Below are 18999 nucleotides of genomic sequence, written 5' to 3'. Positions count from 1 at the left end.
AAATTCACACACATTTAAACATTTGAGCATCCCTTGCGCCAATTTACCCCTCTTATTGTGTCATTTTATCCGGTATGTCGGTTAAAATCCCGTAGTGCAATAATGTCAAAATTATTGATTTTTATCTAAGACGCGTAGCTATATATTTATGGTTTTAAGATATATTGCAGTAAACAGATGCGGCTGATGCTATACAGAAATTGGCACCTCTAGGTAGAACAGAATAAAAGCTGTAGTCAAAATGCCTTAGTTGCGCCAAATTCCCACACTTTCCCCAACACTGCAAACACAGTTCTCTTTTTGTTTTCTGATAGAATATAGGCAAAATAAATACCTGAGCCATGCCGGGTTTGTCAGCTAATATGTAGGTAAAATGTGTGAAGTTTCGTCACGTGGCGCGCCCTCACGGCTCGGTTTCGACAGGACGAAGGAGATCAGCTTCACGCTGCCCACGCTGCGGCACGCGGCCTCGCTGGACGAGCTGGGCGGCGATGGTGACGCAGACATGGACGACCGGTTCGAGGACGGCGCCAGCGACCCGCTGGTGCCCGCCAGCGGTGCCCACACGCAGCGGTCCAACTCGTTCAGTGAGTCTATTCGGCCATTTCTCAGTTATTCTGCCATCTTCAGGGGCTGAGTTTCATTTAAGTGGGCGACCATTTAGAGTCATGGAATCTCTCTTTTTTTGCAACGTTTACGCACGTTGGGGCTACTTGGTGTAATGTCTGAATTTTCTTGATGGAAGATTAAGTATTCTGAAAACATCAGTCTGCAAATTATGTACCCATATGGGGTTCAGGCCGTGAAGTACATTTTAGGGCTCTTACTTTTTCTTGTGTATATCAATGACCTTTCAGCTGTAACATTACCAGATACCAAGTTCATTTTGTTTGCCGACGACACAAACATTGCAATAAATAGCAAATCAAGTATAGTCTTAGAAAGATCGGGTAATAAAATATTAGTGGACATTAATCACTGGTTCCTAGCCAACTAAAACTTTGGAAAAAAAAACCACACTACACGCAGTTCAGAACTTATAAGGGGTGTCCCACGAGTATATGTCTAACATATCATAACAAGCAGATAGAACAAGTGGACAGTGTTAAATTCTTGGGAATTCAACTGGGAGGAGCACGCCACATAACTGCTGAAGCGTCTTAACAAATCTCTATTTGCAATGCGAACTGTGTCAGACATAGGGGATATAAAAATGAAAAAGCTGGCATACTATGCTTATTTTCATTGAATAATGTCATATGGGATTATTTTTTCAAGCACAAAAAACTGCAGTAAGAGTTACATGTGGTGTGAGCTCAAGAACATCCTGCAGAAGTCTGTTTAGGGAACTTGGGATACTAACTACTGCTTCCCAATATATTTATTCCTTAATAAAATATGTCATTAAAAATATACCACTTTTTCAAACCATCAGCACAATTCATGGAATCTATACTAGAAATAAGAATAATCTTAACAAGGATTTAAAGTCACTTAATCTTGTACAAAAAGGTGTGCATTATTCAGGAACACACATTTTCAATAACTTGCCAGCAGCCATAAAAAGATTAACAACCAGTGAAATTCAGTTTAAGAGAAGCCTAATGGATTTATTGGTGGCCAAATCCTTCTACTCCATTCATGAATTTCTCAGTAGAACTAACTCATTTGTGTGTGTGTGTGTGTGTGTACTTCTGCACAATTTCAGTGCAGTAATGTGTTTGTTGTAAATAAGTGTGTATGTGTGTGAGTGTGTGTGTGTGTGTGTGTGTGTGTGTGTGTGTGTAAGTACAATCTAACTTCCGCACCATTTCAGTGCAGTAATGCGTTCATTGTAAATAAGTATTATATTAATTCTATTACATGTTCATTACCTTATGAATAAAAAACCTTTTTATTTTAAATTCAGTGCATTAGTGTTTGTAAAATGATTCTTTCTTACAGTGTTCATTAAAAAATGACGATCATTCCACTTGGGACCTGTGGAGGGTACGTAAGTTTATTTGTTTCAGTTGTAAATATTTGTCATGTATTATCGTTTTTCTGACGTGTTCTACATCCTGGAGGATCTCCTCACTACGGATCTATTGGAATGAAAGTAAATCTAATCTAAAAACGTAATGCACCTAACTACACAAAACGGAGTATTCTATTTATGTGGAATGTATGCTTGTTTAAATTTATTTGCCACCTGTTTCGGTGATGCAGTTCACTATCTTCAGGCCAATACACAGAGTACTAACGTAATAATAATAGGTATTTTATTTATTTAAATAATAAAATCGTAACTATACCACATTGAACCAATTTTGATTATATACGTATGCGTGCGACCAGTTCACTTCGATGGCTATTCGGAAGGTAAGCTCCGGTCGGCCGTGAAATGAAAACCACTGTGAAAATCGAGTTTCCTAATTAGACATTTGTCGTAGCATTGTACAAACTTTACAGTATCATCGTCATAGAAGGCGGCTGTCAGTGCTTTCCGCCAATTCTCTACTCTTGTCTATAGCTCCTTGTCTGTGTCGACATGTTGTCTTCATAGCCAGCGGTTCATACGAGCAAACATGATACTCATGGGGAGCCAATTATGGGCTGTGTTGTGGGCGATCACTTCCTGACGAAAACAATGCAGGACTATCTTCGTTGCTCCTGCAGAGTGTAGTCGAGAATTGTCATGAAGAAGGAAACACATGAAAGTTATCTTGTGTGGGGTGCATGACAACAGACGAAATTCCTCACCAGGCCCTCATACTTGGCGGAAGACACTACTGCTCTAGGCATCTACAGGGTGTTACAAAAAGGTACGGCCAAACTTTCAGGAAACATTCCTCACACACAAATAAAGAAAATATGTTATGTGGACATGTGTCCGGAAACGCTTACTTTCCATGTTAGAGCTCATTTTATTACTTCCCTTCAAATCACATTAGTCATGGAATGGAAACACACAGCAACAGAACGTACCAGCGTGACTTCAAACACTTTGTTACAGGGAATGTTCAAAATGTCCTCCGTTAGCGAGGATACATGCATCCACCCTCCGTCGCATGGAATCCCTGATGCGCTGATGCAGCCTTGGGGAATGGCGTATTGTATCACAGCCGTCCACAATACGAGTACGAAGAGTCTCTACATTTGGTACCGGGGTTGCGTAGACAAGAGCTTTCAAATGCCCCCTTAAATGAAAGTCAAGAGGGTTGAGGTCAGGAGAGCGTGGAGGCCATGGAATTGGTCCGCCTCTACCAATCCATCGGTCACCGAATCTGTTGTTGAGAAGCGTACGAACACTTCGACTGAAATGTGCAGGAGCTCCATCGTGCATGAACCACATGTTGTGTCGTACATGTAAAGGCACATGTTCTAGCAGCACAGGTAGAGTATCCCGTATGAAATCATGATAACGTGCTCCATTGAGCGTAGGTGGAAGAACATGGGGCCCAATCAAGACATCACCAACATTGCCTGCCCAAACGTTCACAGAAAATCTGTGTTGATGACGTGATTGCACAGTTGCACAAGCACCGAAGTCAACATTACCTTCCTTCAATTGGGCCAACTGGCGGTGAATCGAGGAAGTACGGTACATACTGACGAAACTAAAATGAGCTCTAACATGGAAATTAAGCGCTTCCGGACACATGTCCACATAACATCTTTTCATTATATGTGTGTGAGGAATGTTTCCTGAAAGTTTGGCCGTACCTTTTTGTAACACCCTGTATAAGTGCTCACTGTGCACTCTGAACTCAAAAGAGCGACGTGATGGGCTCGTCAGGCATGCTAAACGCACTGCCCAACACATCTGTGCAAAACTTCATCGGATTTTCATTCTGGTTTCTATTTAACGCCCAATCCCACCTTACATCCCGAATAGCCCTCGTAATTTGTGGAGGTATACATATCTATCCATATACACTAGGAAAATTATTTGCTGTATAATAGGTTATAAATGGCTATCTATGATGCAAATAAATAAAAATCAGTACATACAGTTGTACATATTGTCACTTTTCCAAATAAGCATAACGGCTGTTGTCCTAGGACCCATCACAAGATGCATGTATGGAAATTAAACTAATTTAATTTGTCATGCAAATGTTTGTATTACTTCTGATAGATGTCTAGTTAAAGTTTCTTGTAGTCGACTTTCACAGTAGTAATATTTGCTCAATCTGGGGGTTAATGCTAAGGAATCTTATCCCTGACCAGAGTTACACAAACAGGTAGCTAAAGCACATTTTATTATACTGCATTTTGTCTTACACTGGAGTCCAAATAAAGGAATTTATACTGTAGAAATAGTTTGTATCAAATGTTTTGAGAGATTTTTTAAAATAATCCAGAGTTGAGAGGAACCTTTGCAGGGATTTTTGTCCTATACAGGATGATTTTGATTTGAATTTAATGGTATTGTGTCTGGACTCGTAGAAGAACTTCTATTTCCCTCTATCATGGTTGCGTCGCATCTCAATGTCTTTATTATCAAGAACGTTTCTGAATTTCGTCCAGAACAGGTGTTTATAAATGTGATTGAAAATGTTAGTATCTTTGGTGCTTTAAATGCCTGACTATATTTATCCAGTTAATGTTTCTATCATTCTTATCGCTCTTTTCTACTTATAGAATATTCTTTTAACATTTGTGTTGGAGGTTCTTCCCCACAAAACTATCCCATAACGTAAATTGAATTAGTGAGCAGTAAGTCATTTTCACAATAGTTGTGAGTTTTAGGTAGCTGCATTTGAGAAGGACATTGAGATTATACAGGATGGTGAAAAACAAGCTGAAACGCTTGTTAGGGTGACGTAGGGGAGGCTATGTCGATAAATATCAGAAAAAGTTCGACACGTTGTGCCGTTTCCAGGCTAATTAGCACCTAAGTTAGTCAATCAGGCCGTCTCTTGGGGGGGGGGGGGGCAGTTGAATATGTCTACGCAACCTTCAGACTGAATAGTTTCAATGCTAAGTAACTCGGAAACGATGCAACGTATCAAATTTTTTTCTTTACGGCTATTTCTGAACACAGCCTACCCTGAAACACCCTTACAAGCTTTCCAGGCTGTTTGTGACTACCCTGTGTATGCTGATTTACATTTATTCGATTGTTATCCCAAGGAATTTACTGTACGTGAACTTCATTGCAACGCATCCATGTATGCAAATGTTCATATCTTCGTTGTGTTGATCTTTTAGTCTGAAATTTACAGTGTTTTAGCGATCTTATTACGTAAATTCATTTCAGAAAATCTTTGAACAGAATTATTTACTTCGCAGCTGCTTTTACTTTTAGGTTTTTAGTGTCATTATGTCTGAATAGTTAAGTGTATCAGTCGCATAAGATGCTGTATTGCAAGTTGACAGTGACTTGCATAAGTTGAAGAACAATCGACCATTGCCATTATGGCGAGGGTGAATTAGTGTTATCGTACGAGGTCCATCCTGATAGTATGTTCCGTTTGAATTCCATTCGTTTCAGGTCTACAATCGCAAATCGGTGCATACGCGGTTGTTGCTTTGAGTTCTCTGTGTTTTGTTTATGTTACACACTGATTGTTTACAAAGGTGAAGATGATTGGAAATCCCACCTGTTGTGAGATTGAATCTATAATTCGTTTTATGAATGCGAAGGGCACTAAGCCAGTCGACATTCATCAACAGATCTGCGAGTTACATGTAGAGTACAGCATGTGAACAGTGTATGAATGCTAAGGATAAGGAATCGACAGTTGAATGAAGGACGTGATGAAGTGAACGATGACAAAGGGCGTTGGTTTTTAGTTAAAGATGAACCGGTTCATGTATCTGAAGAACGCGCAAAGGAAAACTGTAAGATTAAAGTACCCGATCTTTCTAAGAAATCTCTAAGAAATTCATATTGACTTCTTCATGAAATCATTTTTGAAAACTTGAAGTTTCGAAAATTACGTCCTCGTTGGGTGTGAAAAACAATTACAGAGTAACATCTGGGCTGTGCACTAGATTTATTGACACGTTTCGGCGAATATGGTAAGGATTACCTAAGCGAGATAGTGACCGAGAATGAGACTTGACTCTCTCTTAGAAACCCAACGACATTAACTACAATCAGTGAAATGAAGGCACACTGCGTCACAATTAAAGATTAAAGCCAACTCGACTGGTGTATATTCTGCCACGAGGTGAAACAATCAATGTAAATAGGCCTATTTACTGTGAGATGCTTATGAAACTGTGTCGCGGGGTACAGAATAAGCGGTGCGGAAAGCTCACTAAGGTTTTTGTTTTGATTCATGTCAGTGATTGACCTCAAATTGCGAACAACTCTTGGACTCTGGCTGTATCTAACTCAGCACCTCCCGCACAGCCTTCAACTCGCCCCCAACTACGTCCATTACGTTTTTACCCCTGGAAGCTTAAAATAAAAGATGAGGACCTATAAGAACATGCCAGTACATGGTTGTGTAAACGAGGAGCAACGTTCTACGACAGTGGTTTTCAAACACTCTTATCCAAGCATTCCTTGGCATAGACATAATCACCCATGGCTCCTTTCGCACATGGCATCCCACTCGGGGTGTGGGGTAAACTAACTTAAGTTTCGAAGAAAATGAATAATAACTGTTATTTCTTTATTAATTGTTGACAAAACATATTGTAATGAACTTCTAATGTTGTTACATCTTATTGTTGTAACGAAACGAAATTTTATCTACACCTACGAACAAGAAATCGCAACACCGAAAAATAAATAATGTAGAGTAATGACATGTCATGAATACCTCTATCTAGGTGACTTGTTGCAATGTTTAACATTGCAAGATCACAAGTTAACGTAAGCGTAAGATAAGCCATTGCAAATATGAAACGCTAGTAAATGAATTACCGGTGTAACTTCCAGAATATTGAACGCAAGTATGCAAACGTGCATGCATTGTGTTGTACAGGCGTTGCATGTCAGTTTCTGTGATGGAGTTCCATGCCTGTTGCACTTGGTCGGTCAATACAGGGACGGTTAACGCTGTTTGTGGATACCACTGGAGTTGTCGTCCGATGAAGTCCCATATGTGCTCGGTTAGAAACGGTTCTGGTGATCGAGCAGCCCAAGGCACCATCTCGACACTCTGTACAGCATGTTGGGTTACACCAACGGTATGGTGGCGAGTGTTATGCTGTTGGAACACACCCCCTGGAATGCTGTTAGTTAATGGAAGCCCAATCGGGCGAGTGACCAGACCGATGTACAAATTTGCAGCCAGGGTGCGTGGGATAACCCCGAAAGTGTTCCTGCTGTCTTAGGAAATCCCACCGAAGACCACAACTCCAGGCGTAGCTCCAGTGTGTCTAGCACGCAGACTGATTGACTGAAAGTCCTCATCTGGCCTCCTAACCAAAACACGGCCATAACTGGCACTGAGGCAGAACCAGCTGTCGTCATAAAACACAGGAAAGCTTCACACTACCTCTCAATGAGCTCTCGTTTGACATTAGTGCAGTCGCAAATGGCGGTGGTGTGGGGTCAGTTGAACGCAAGCAACTGGCGTCTGTCTCGGAGCTGTCCTTGAAATAATCTATCTGCAAACAATTATTTGTGTCACTGTGTTCCTCAAATTTCTGCTGCAGATGTAGTACGATGCGCGAGGGTCATACGCCGAACACGATAATCTTCCCTCTCGGAAGTGCCACGTGGTCATCTGGAGTTTGGTCTTCTTGCAACTGGGCATTCTCGTGACCACCGCTGCCAGCACTTACGAGCAGGGGCTACATTCCTGCCAAGTCTTTCTGAAATATCGCAGAAAGAACATCCAGTTTCTCGTAGCCCTATTACACGACAACGTTCAAACTCAGTGAGGTGTTGATAATGTGGTCTTTGCCACCTTAAATGCATTTTTCATTAACGTCGAGTCACCACTTCCAATGTCAAAGGTAACTAATGCTGACGACGGTCACACCGTGTATTTAAAGCTAACTGATTTGCTTCCTCATAGTAGGGCAACTAGTGCCACTGTTGTGCAACTTGCACGAAATTTGAATAAACATCATCTCTCAGAAGTACAACACTTGTACCAGCTTTCATTTACGTCGCAAAATTCCTTCTTGGTACTGTGACTTTTTTCCATCAGTGTATATTTCGTGTCGATGACTACCAATGCTGTACAATACACATCACATAAGCAGGATGTTAGAAAAGGTATCAATGCTTGCCGATACTCCTACTTCACCAAGCTCCAAAACTCAAGCAGTGATGATGGTGATGTCCCATACTCCGAGGAGCGTAGGGAACGATACGGGAGACTGGCACCGCCGAATAGGCAAGGTCCTTGCGGAGGTGGTTTGCCCTTGCCATCCTCCGAACGTAATGGGTAATGTGGATGAATGATGATGATGAAGACAACAGAACAACACCCAGTCATCTCGAGGACGGGAAAATCCCTGACCCTGCCTGGAATCCAACCCGGGACCCCGTGCGCGGGAAGCTAGAACGCTAGCGCAAGAGCACGAGCTGCGGATAATGAAACGAATTTGATTCCAGTGTGGAGTCTGTAGACATATCACTAAATTGCTCTTGGGCTTTAGTGTAAGTGACGATGTAAGCTCTGTACTGAACTGATCTTCGGTCAATTACTGTCGGTCAGCTTCTTCTGTGAAGTACTTCGGAAAGCAATCGCTGAGTTTAGTTACGTGATCGACAAACAGTGACTAGCTCTTCACTCAGCTGAAAGTCATTGTACGCTAAAACCGCTTGAAGAGAAGAGAACGTTCACTTGTATAGTCGTATCTTCACCATTCAGTTTCTCTGCCTCGTGATGACTGGGTGTTGTGTGATGTCCTTAGGTTAGTTAGGTTTAAGTAGTTCTAAGTTCTAGGGGACTGATGACCATAGATGTTAAGCGCCATAGTGCTCAGAGCCATTTGAACCATTTTTTGAACCACCCAACTTCTTTTCTACACTGTCACGTACAACGCTGCCGCTGAAGCAACACTTTCTTTCCGGCTAGCGCCCAGATTCCCTTACTCGTAGGCAAAAAAACCGAATTCATTATTTTCATGAAATCGCCGCTAGCCGTCTGCTGTGAGGCCGCGACGCCTCTGGGGTGTTGCGACGCACAGTTTCAAGACCGCTATTCTATGAGAAAGGCGTGTAAAATCTAGTGGCACGCTTGTGCTTTCAAACTCCTGGGGCTATGTGGAAAGGTTTAATGTTAGCAGTTTTTACCCGATGGACATTTTTCCTGTAACCGTGCACGTCTTGTATCTACTCTGAGGTGACAAAAGTCAAGGGCTAGCGAAATGCACACACACAGATGACGGTAGTTTCGCGTACGCAGTGTATAAAAGGGCAGTGCAATGGTGGAGCTGTCATTTGCAACACTGTGAAATAACCGCAGATATCAGTGTGGGACATACGACGAACGTGTCCTTCAACACCATGTGGTGAAACCTGGCGTTAATGGGCTATAACGAGCGAGGTGGCACAGTGGTTAGCCCACTGGACTCGCATTCGGGAGGACGACGGTTCAATCCCGAGTCCGGCCATCTTGATTTAGGTTTTCCGTGATTTCCCTAAATCGCTCCAAGCAAATGCCGGGATGGTTCATTTGAAAGGGCACGGCCGACTTCCTTCCCCGTCCTTCCCTAATCCGATGACACCGATGACCTCGCTGTTTGGTCTCTTCCCTCAAACAATCCAATCCAATCCAGTGGGCTATGGCAGCAGACGACCGAAGCGAGTACCTCGGCTTAGAGTACGACATCGCCTGCAGCTTATCTCCTAGGATCGTGACCACATCTGTTGGACCCTAGACGACAGGAGAACCGTGGCCTGATTTCAGTGGGTGCTCGTGGCAGGGTTCGGGTGTGGCGCACATCCCTCGAAGCCAAGGCACTGTGCCAGCTGGTGGTGGCTCCATAGCTGTGTTGGCTGTGTTCACGCGGCATGGAACCGATCATTGACAGGAAACAATCATGTTCAGCTACCTGAAGACCATTTACAGCCATTCATGGACTTCATGCTTCCATCGACGATGGACTTTTTGTGGATGACAATGCTTCATATCACTGTACCACGATTGGTTTGTGGAACATTCTGGGCTACTGGAGCGGATGGATTGGTCTTCCATGTCGCACGACATGAATCCCTTCGAACTTTTATCGGGCATAATCGAGAGGTCAGTACGTGCACAAAATCTTCGACCCCCAGCATTTCTGCATGGGCTTCTACCTTGTTAAGTTAGAACGACTTGTTATGTCCGTGCTATGTCGAGTTGCTACACTTCGTCGGGGAAAAGGCGGTCCGACAATATATTACGAGAGATCCCATGACTTTTGCCACCTCAGTGTAATACCAAACGGAAGTTAGCCGACTGTCCGGACACTATTCATTATTGTGTTCGGGAGGAAATACACTCCTGGAAATTGAAATAAGAACACCGTGAATTCATTGTCCCAGGAAGGGGAAACTTTATTGACACATTCCTGGGGTCAGATACATCACATGATCACACTGACAGAACCACAGGCACATAGACACAGGCAACAGAGCATGCGCAATGTCGGCACTAGTACAGTGTATATCCACCTTTCGCAGCAATGCAGGCTGCTATTCTCCCATGGAGGCGACCGTAGAGATGCTCGCTGTAGTCCTGTGGAACGGCTTGCCATGCCATTTCCACCTGGCGCCTCATTTGGACCAGCGTTCGTGCTGGACGTGCAGACCGCGTGAGACGACGCTTCATCCAGTCCCAAACATGCTCAATGGGGGACAGATCCGGAGATCTTGCTGGCCAGGGTAGTTGACTTACACCTTCTAGAGCACGTTGGGTGGCACGGGATACATGCGGACGTGCATTGTCCTGTTGGAACAGCAAGTTCCCTTGCCGGTCTAGGAATGGTAGAACGATGGGTTCGATGACGGTTTGGATGTACCGTGCACTATTCAGTGTCCCCTAGACGATCACCAGTGGTGTACGGCCAGTGTAGGAGATCGCTCCCCACACCATGATGCCGGGTGTTGGCCCTGTGTGCCTCGGTCGTATGCAGTCCTGATTGTGGCGCTCACCTGCACGGCGCCAAACACGCATACGACCATCATTGGCACCAAGGCAGAAGCGACTCTCATCGCTGAAGACGACACGTCTCCATTCGTCCCTCCATTCACGCCTGTCGCGACACCACTGGAGGCCGGCTGCACGATGTTGGGGCGTGAGCGGAAGACGGCCTAACGGTGTGCGGGACCGTAGCCCAGCTTCATGGAGACGGTTGCGAATGGTCCTCGCCGATACCCCAGGAGCAACAGTGTCCCTAATTTGCTGGGAAGTGGCGGTGCGGTCCCCTACGGCACTGCGTAGGATCCTATGGTCTTGGCGTGCATCCGTGCGTCGCTGCGGTCCGGTCCCAGGTCGACGGGCACGTGCACCTTCCGCCGACCACTGGCGACAACATCGATGTACTGTGGAGACCTGACGCCCCACGTGTTGAGCAATTCGGCGGTACGTCCACCCGGCCTCCCGCATGCCCACTATACGCCCTCGCTCAAAGTCCGTCAACTGCACATACGGTTCACGTCCACGCTGTCGCGGCATGCTACCAGTGTTAAAGACTGCGATGGAGCTCCGTATGCCACGGCAAACTGGCTGACACTGACGGCGGCGGTGCACATATGCTGCGCAGCTAGCGCCATTCGACGGCCAACACCGCGGTTCCTGGTATGTCCGCTGTGCCGTGCGTGTGATCATTGCTTGTACAGCCCTCTCGCAGTGTCCGGAGCAAGTATGGTGGGTCTGACATACCGGTGTCAATGTGTTCTTTTTTCCATTTCCAGGAGTGTAGTAAATTACGTTACTTACATTCACGATCTTCGTAGGCTTCTCATTAGGAGTAATGTCAAACATTGCAAGCCCTTGAGGGACGCGAGGCAGCGACAGGCGGGGGTGAGGCTGCCTCTACGGTGGCGGCGAGCGGTAACGACGCAGATAACGACGCGGCCCGACCACGCCCCTCAGCGCCGCGCTTCGCGAGATCCTTACCTCTAAATGCCGTCGTTTCTCCCGCTGGGGGTAAAGAGCGGCGAGAAACGCGCTTCTCACTACACTCAGCTCGGTGACACAAATCGCAATGGGGACTGGAAGAAGGAGTGGTGCTCCAAGAGGTCTTTTTCTCATTGGCTATAGCCAGCTGACTTAATGGCAGACAACATTCAGCGCACGTATTTCTCTACCACACTGCAACAAACAGGATAAATTGCGGCATATAATATCGTTAAACATGCAGAAGACCGGAGTGATGCATGCTGTTACACGTACATATACAGGGTGAAAAGTATTTAAACCGACAAACTCTGGGAGTTTGTAGGGGACATCAATATAATTATTTTTCCGTAATGTCATTTTTTCCTATGAGGATTATTTAAACCGTGGAGGCCGTATTACACTTTCCAGTTGTTAGAGGCCATATTACGATATTCAGTTAAAAAATGGTTCAAATGGCTCTGAGCGCTATGCGATTTAACTTCAGAGGTCGTCTAGAACTTAGAACTACTTAAACATAACTAACCTAAGGACATCACACACATCCATGCCCGAGGCGGGATTCGAAACTGCGACCGCAGCGGTCGCTCGGCTCCATACTGCAGCGCCTAGAACCGCACGGCCGCTCCGGCCGGCGATCTTCAGTTGTTAGATGGCGTATTACGCTCTTCAGCCACGCGACCGCTACGGTCGCAGGTTCGAATCCTGCCTCGGGTATGGATGTGTGTGATGTCCTTAGGTTAGTTAGGACTAAGTAGTTCTAAGTTCTAGGGGACTGATGACCTCAGAGATTGGGTCCCATAGTGCTCAGAGCCATTTTGAACGCTCTTCAGTTGTAGGCAAATGCTGTCCACCAGTGTAGTAGTGCATTGTCTCTGTTTAGTAATGGAGCGATACACCTGGAGTGAGTACACTGATATGGTTGGTACGTACTACGTAGCGCGCCACAACGGACAAGCTGCGAAGCGGGTTTATCAACAACAATATCCTAATCGCCGTATCCCGCATCATACGACCTTTGCTGCTGTGTACCAACGTCTGCGTGAGACCGGGTCATTTAGCAGATTACCTGGACTGGGACGCCGTCGTACGGTAGGAACGCTGCAATTTGAGGAAGCTGTCACGCAGCATGTGGAGCGGGATCCTTCAATCAGCAAACATACGGACGAATCAGACGAATGTAAGAACAGTCCTTCGAGAGCAATTGTTACGTCCATTTCACTGACAGCGTGTCCACAACCTGGAACCAGTTGATTATCCACCCAGAGTACAGTTTTCGCAGTGGTACCTGGAACAGTGTGAAATGCATCCTGCATTTCCATCCTCTGCGTTGTTTTCCGACGAAACAACGTTCGGGCGTCATGGAGTCTTCAACATGCACAATTCGCATGTTTGGAGAGAGGATAACCCACAACCCACGGTTACTAGCGCTCATCAAGTGCGGTTCTTCGTTAATGTGTGGGTCGGTGCTGTTGGGGATTGTTTAAGTGGGCCGTATCTGCTGCCTAAGCCATTAAATGGCAGGCACTATTACAATTTTCTCGCCAAAGCATTGCCAGAATTGCTGGAAGACGTCCCGCTCCCTACAGGACAACGCTTGTGGTTCCAACATGACGGGGCGCCAGCATATTTCAGTCTTTGGGTGCGACCGACGGTTCCCAGAAATGTGAATTGGCAGAGATGGTCCTGTACCATGGCCTGCTTGATCCCCAGATATGTCCCCTCTAGAATTTTTTGTGTGGGGTGAGATGCGCAACCTTGTTTACGCAACTCCTGTTGCATCAGAAGAGTATGTGGTTGCCCGGATAGTAGCTGCAGCAGGAACAATTCAGGTACATCTGGGGTTTTTGCCCGTGTCGGACAGAGGATGATCCGACGGTGTAAGCTTTGTTTACCGGTCAATGGAGGCATTTTTGAAAATCTACTGTAATTGAAATTGGGTTGTGTTAATGTCTTGTCTCTTGGTCATAAAAAAATGGACAAGTGTTTGTTGGTTTAATTAATTTACCGCCAGAGAAGTCTTCCTCTACCGGTTTAAATACTCCTCATAGGAAAAAATGACATTGGGGGAAAATATTTGCTTTGATGTCCCCTACAACCTCCCAGAGTTTGTCGGTTTAAATACTTTTCACCCTGTACACAGGATAAGTCACTTAAATCTTTCACCGTAGATATTTCGGAAATGCTAAGTGCTATTGATGTCAGGTTTTCACGCAGTTGTAATAATACTTAGAAAGTGTATTTTTAGTGAAAACATACACTTTTTTGAAATGGAGCAGTGACTATTGAAATTAACAAACTAAAAGTAGGGTAAATTAGAGTGTCAATGGTGTTGCTTGCGGGATTCTAATGCGAGTCGTTTACCAGATATCGTATTTTGAAAAGCTCAAAAACTGACACTTGTTTGTGCCATTCAACTTGCGTCGTTGCAAGTTACGATGCGAGCTGAAACCTCACTACACGTTTTTACTGCGTAATCTGTGAATGATCAACAGAAAGAGATTTTAAAACAACATAAAACGTTTATAGCAGTACCACAAAAGATTAGCATAGACTAGCCTCTCTTCGTGCCTTTCAAATACCCCGCACACGGAAAAATGCGGTCGTTCTCAAGTGACAGTAGTTAATACAACAACTGGGTGCTCGGTACAAAAATATGCTTCCAGCAGGCTTGCAATTTAGAATAAGCGGCAAAAACAATTGTTATGAAAGTTGTCATTGTGACAAGCAACTATGTAGATCACTTGCCTTCAAAGGATTTTTGAAAGCGATATGTTCTGCTGGTTACCGTCGTGCTTATCATTAGATTTAAATTGGATGGGAACCTGTCAGTCTAGAAATTTGACTACACAGGCGACCCAAAGGCTAGCTGTGGGCCAAGCCAAAATAATATGAAAACACCAAAAACACAAGAGAAATAATGATAACTATTCTAGTTTATAGAGGGTGCTCATGCAGTAGATAAATCTCCAGGATTAGAATCAGAGAAGAAGTAATGATTCATCAGTAGGCAAGCGTGACAAGCGTGACAAGCACGCAGATCGATTGGATCGACATAGATCACCGTTCTAGCAATGCAGATAACTGAAGCTAATTCCTCGCTGTGCGCGTAGTGTATTTGCATCTTAATCACAGCCGGACGCTTTACGAGGATTCTTCTGCAGACATCTTGGCAAAAACTGCACGTAACAGTACATGGTCGCTTGCAAGGTGATGGAAATACACACATATGTATCGTAAATATGGTGACACCTACCGCACTTCTGCTGGTCACGAAGTAAAGCCTTACAGCAACTGCAGCGAAATGTGATCGAGAAGATTTCTCTCCCACTGTGTGGTTCCTCCTATAACAGAGGGCCCCTGCAGCCAACTTCACTGGGGGGCGTCAAGAAGACGAAGTAAATATTCCAGAGTTCGAATCGAGAACAGCTGCCAACACGAGTAACGTAGAAGTAATTAACCTCGGAGTAGTGAAGGAACTTAAATCACTTAATAAAAGCAAGTCTTCTTGTCCAGACTGTATACCAATTAGGTTCCTTTCGAAGTATGCTGATGCATTAGCTCCATATTTAACAATCATATAGAACCGTTCGCTCGACGAAAGATTCGTACCCAAAGACTGGGAAGTTGCACAGATCACACCAATATTCAAGAAACGTAGTCGGAGTAATCCACTACATTACTGGCCCATATCGGTAACGTCGATATGCGACAGGATTTTAGAACATATATTGTGTTCGAACATTATGAGCTACCTCGAAGATAACGGTCTATTGAACGCAGTCAACATGGGTTTAGAAAACATCGTTCCTGTGAAACACAACTATCTCTTTATTCACATGAAGTATTGAGTGCTATTGACAAGGGATTTCAGATCGATTCCGTATTTCTGGATTTCCGGATGGCTTTTGACACTGTACCACACAAGCGGCTAGTACTGAAATTGCGTGCGTATGGAATATCGTCTCAGTTATGTGACTGGGTTTCTGATTTCCTGTCAGAGAGGTCACAGTTCGCAATAAGTGACGGAAAGTCATCGAGTAAAACAGAAATGATTTTTGGCGTTCCCCAAGGTAGTCGTACAGGCCCTTTGCTGTTTCTTATCTATATAAACGATTTTAGAGACAATCTGAGTGGCCGTCTTTGGTTTTTTGCAGATGACGCTGTCGTTTATCGACTAATAAAGTCATCAGAAGACCAAAATAAACTGCAAAACGATTTATAAAAGGTCTCTGAATTGTATACTTGAAAAAAGAGACAGCATTGGTCGTATATATATATATATATTTTACTATCGCAAAATCGATTTTCTGTCACTGAGTGACCATCTTCAGTGCTAGAAGTTAAAAATTTTTTCACATTACGATCAGAGAGTACAACATAGAAAATCACAATTACATCTGCATATGAACATATCACTTGTTAGAAACAAACCTATATTGTATAACTTAAATTAGGATGCACTGTTGTCACTAAGCTTACGGCAAATAATAACAGTACGAAACTGCCGTTACTTAATAATTAAAATGCCGTGCAAATATAATTTTAATTATTAAGTAACGGCAGTTTCGTTTGGTAGTAGTAGTGCCGGCCGGAGTGGCCGAGCGGTTAAAGGCGCTACAGTCTGGAACCGCACGACCGCTACGGTCGCAGGTTCGAATCCTGCCTCGGGCATGGATGTGTGTGATGTCCTTAGATTAGTTAGGTTTAAGTAGTTCTAAGTTCTAAGGGACTTATGACCACAGCAGTTGAGTCCCATAGTGCTCAGAGCCATTTGAACCATTAAAACGTGTATTAGTGTTTTTTGTTCTTAATCTGAAAAAAAGTACTAACGCCATGCCATACTTCGAATATAATGACTAAGCTGTGTTACTGCAAGAGGGTACGATTGCCTTCATATGTCTGCTCACGCATTAAATATACTGGCGGCGTTTTTATTCCCTGTTGCATATAATATTACAGTAAACCCTAACTTCGCCCGTCCTATTTGGTGCTAAAAATGATTTTCTTAAATTCTTAGTTCTCGAATAATTTTAATAAATTTCGCTGCCGGACCTCATAAATGAAATGCATGTTCTATCCCGCATCGCGGAAACAGTGCTAGAGTTAGAGCTCGTTGGTGAATAACCCCACAAGGTAAAAGCACGATGCTGGATATACCATAATATTAATTGCAAACAGAGCTGAAGGCTCTGTAATTAACTTTACGCATCACATAAGGTGGACCCAAGGTATTTTTCTTATATATAGGTCTACGTTTAATTCTGAATAGTCAAAGATGACTTTTTTATTGTATCACAAAACACTTTGTACGTGAACAGAATGAGCAATCAGTAATTACAATCATCAATGATCAAGCCGCAATAAAGGAATCGATCAATGAGTCAATTGAATGAGAATGGCCTCTTAAACGAAATTACAGGTACAATCCGTTTTATACGAGGACTAGTCAAAAATACGGGAAATAATATTTTTAACAACAACTGCTGACGATATAACCATTTGTTTCAATTTGTCCGATGGTCTGATCAGTTGAGAGGGACAGCGTGAAGTTGGAACACGTTCTGGCTTGTCAGTCAGCGCCCAGAGACGCTATGGCGAGGTTGTATGTACTATGTTTGTCGCGCCTCATGGATTTCGAACAAGGGATTAAATTTAAGTTTTTTTTTTCAGGTTGAAAAAAAGGCTCAAAGAACCTCGTGAAAGGTTGAAATTGATGTTTAGCGATAATGCTGTAACTCTGAAGACTGTTCAAGTGGTATGAGAGATTTAAAAGATGAAATGAGTAGGTAGGAGAGGAGCAACTTTGGAGACGTCCTTTAACCTCAAAAACAATAGAAAACGTTCAAAACGTAAGAAAAACTGTTCGTTCAAACAGGCGAATGACTATTCGAGAGCTCACCGAAGAACGTAGCTTCTCGTACGTGTTCGTGTAAAGCATGTTAACGGATAAATTACCAATTAGATATGTGACTAAAAATTGTTCCCTGACTTTCGAGTGCTGAGCAGAAGGAAAATCGTGTGTGATTTAGCACGGAGCTGAAGGATCGATTCCACTTAGATCCGGACTTCATGTCCGAAAGTGTGATTTGAGATGATACTTGGGTCTTCGGGTATAATCCTAAGACGAAAATTCATAGCTTGCAATTGAAAACCAGTGATCCTCTCGTCTTGAAAAGGCACGTCAGTCAAAATCGAACATCAAAATAATATTCATTATTTGTTTTGGATATTGGCATAGATCGATTAGAATTCATTTACAGAAGAACAACTGTAACCGTCGATTGTTACATGGACGTACTACAACGTTTGGGAAACGATGCCCGGAGGAAGAGACCAGAAAAACGGGCTAATGGCTTCCTTCTTCATTATGACAATGCACCGTACCACATCGCACGTGTTCCTATCCGCCTTACTTACCATATGTAGTACCATGCGACGTCTGGTTCTCCCCAAAAATTAAAACCGTGCTTAAAATAAAATGTTTTGACCCCCATCCCTGACACTGAGATGGGCAGGACAGAGCAGCTGAACGCCTTTCCCAGACAAGCCTTGCACAAAATCTTGCAGTTATGGATACAACGTTGGGAAAAGCACGTTGCTACCCAAGGATGCACTTTGAAGATCAATTAATCGAATTCTGAGTAAACTAATTGCTTTGTTACTAATAAAATTATTCATCTGCACCATATATTTTGATGGCACCTCGTAATGCGCAATGAATCAGCGACTGGATGCGGTAAGTAACACCACAGTTGGAGCGTCATTAGCGCTCCAAGCGGTGAGGAAGTAGTCACGTTCGTTGTAAGGATAATGATTGTTCTTAATAATTTTCTGCATAACTAACGAAATAGTTGTATTTTTTGAGTTCCATGCATTAGGAAATTACCAATATACATGAATTACCGCGAAATACACGTAAAACAGACGACTCACACAGATTCAACTTGTTCAGTAAGCAATACTATCGAATATGTGTATATCTGCAGCTTAC

At 43.7% G+C, this 18999-nt stretch overlaps 1 protein-coding gene across 1 annotated transcript in view; it reads left to right on the top strand.

Annotated features, from left to right (window-relative positions):
• LOC126151735 (synaptotagmin-15-like) overlaps positions 1 to 18999 on the top strand; it is a 159117-nt gene that overhangs the window by 45135 nt on the left and 94983 nt on the right. The window contains exon 3 of the mRNA XM_049915964.1: positions 424 to 587. Within this exon, the coding sequence (XP_049771921.1) occupies positions 424 to 587 (164 nt within the window). The remainder of the gene's footprint in view (positions 1 to 423; positions 588 to 18999) is intronic.

This window comes from Schistocerca cancellata, chromosome 2, assembly GCF_023864275.1.
Source record: "Schistocerca cancellata isolate TAMUIC-IGC-003103 chromosome 2, iqSchCanc2.1, whole genome shotgun sequence".
NCBI classification, from domain to species: Eukaryota; Metazoa; Arthropoda; class Insecta; order Orthoptera; family Acrididae; genus Schistocerca; species Schistocerca cancellata.
Note: the sequence above shows the minus strand (reverse complement) of the source record. Positions and strands in the feature narration are given on the sequence as shown.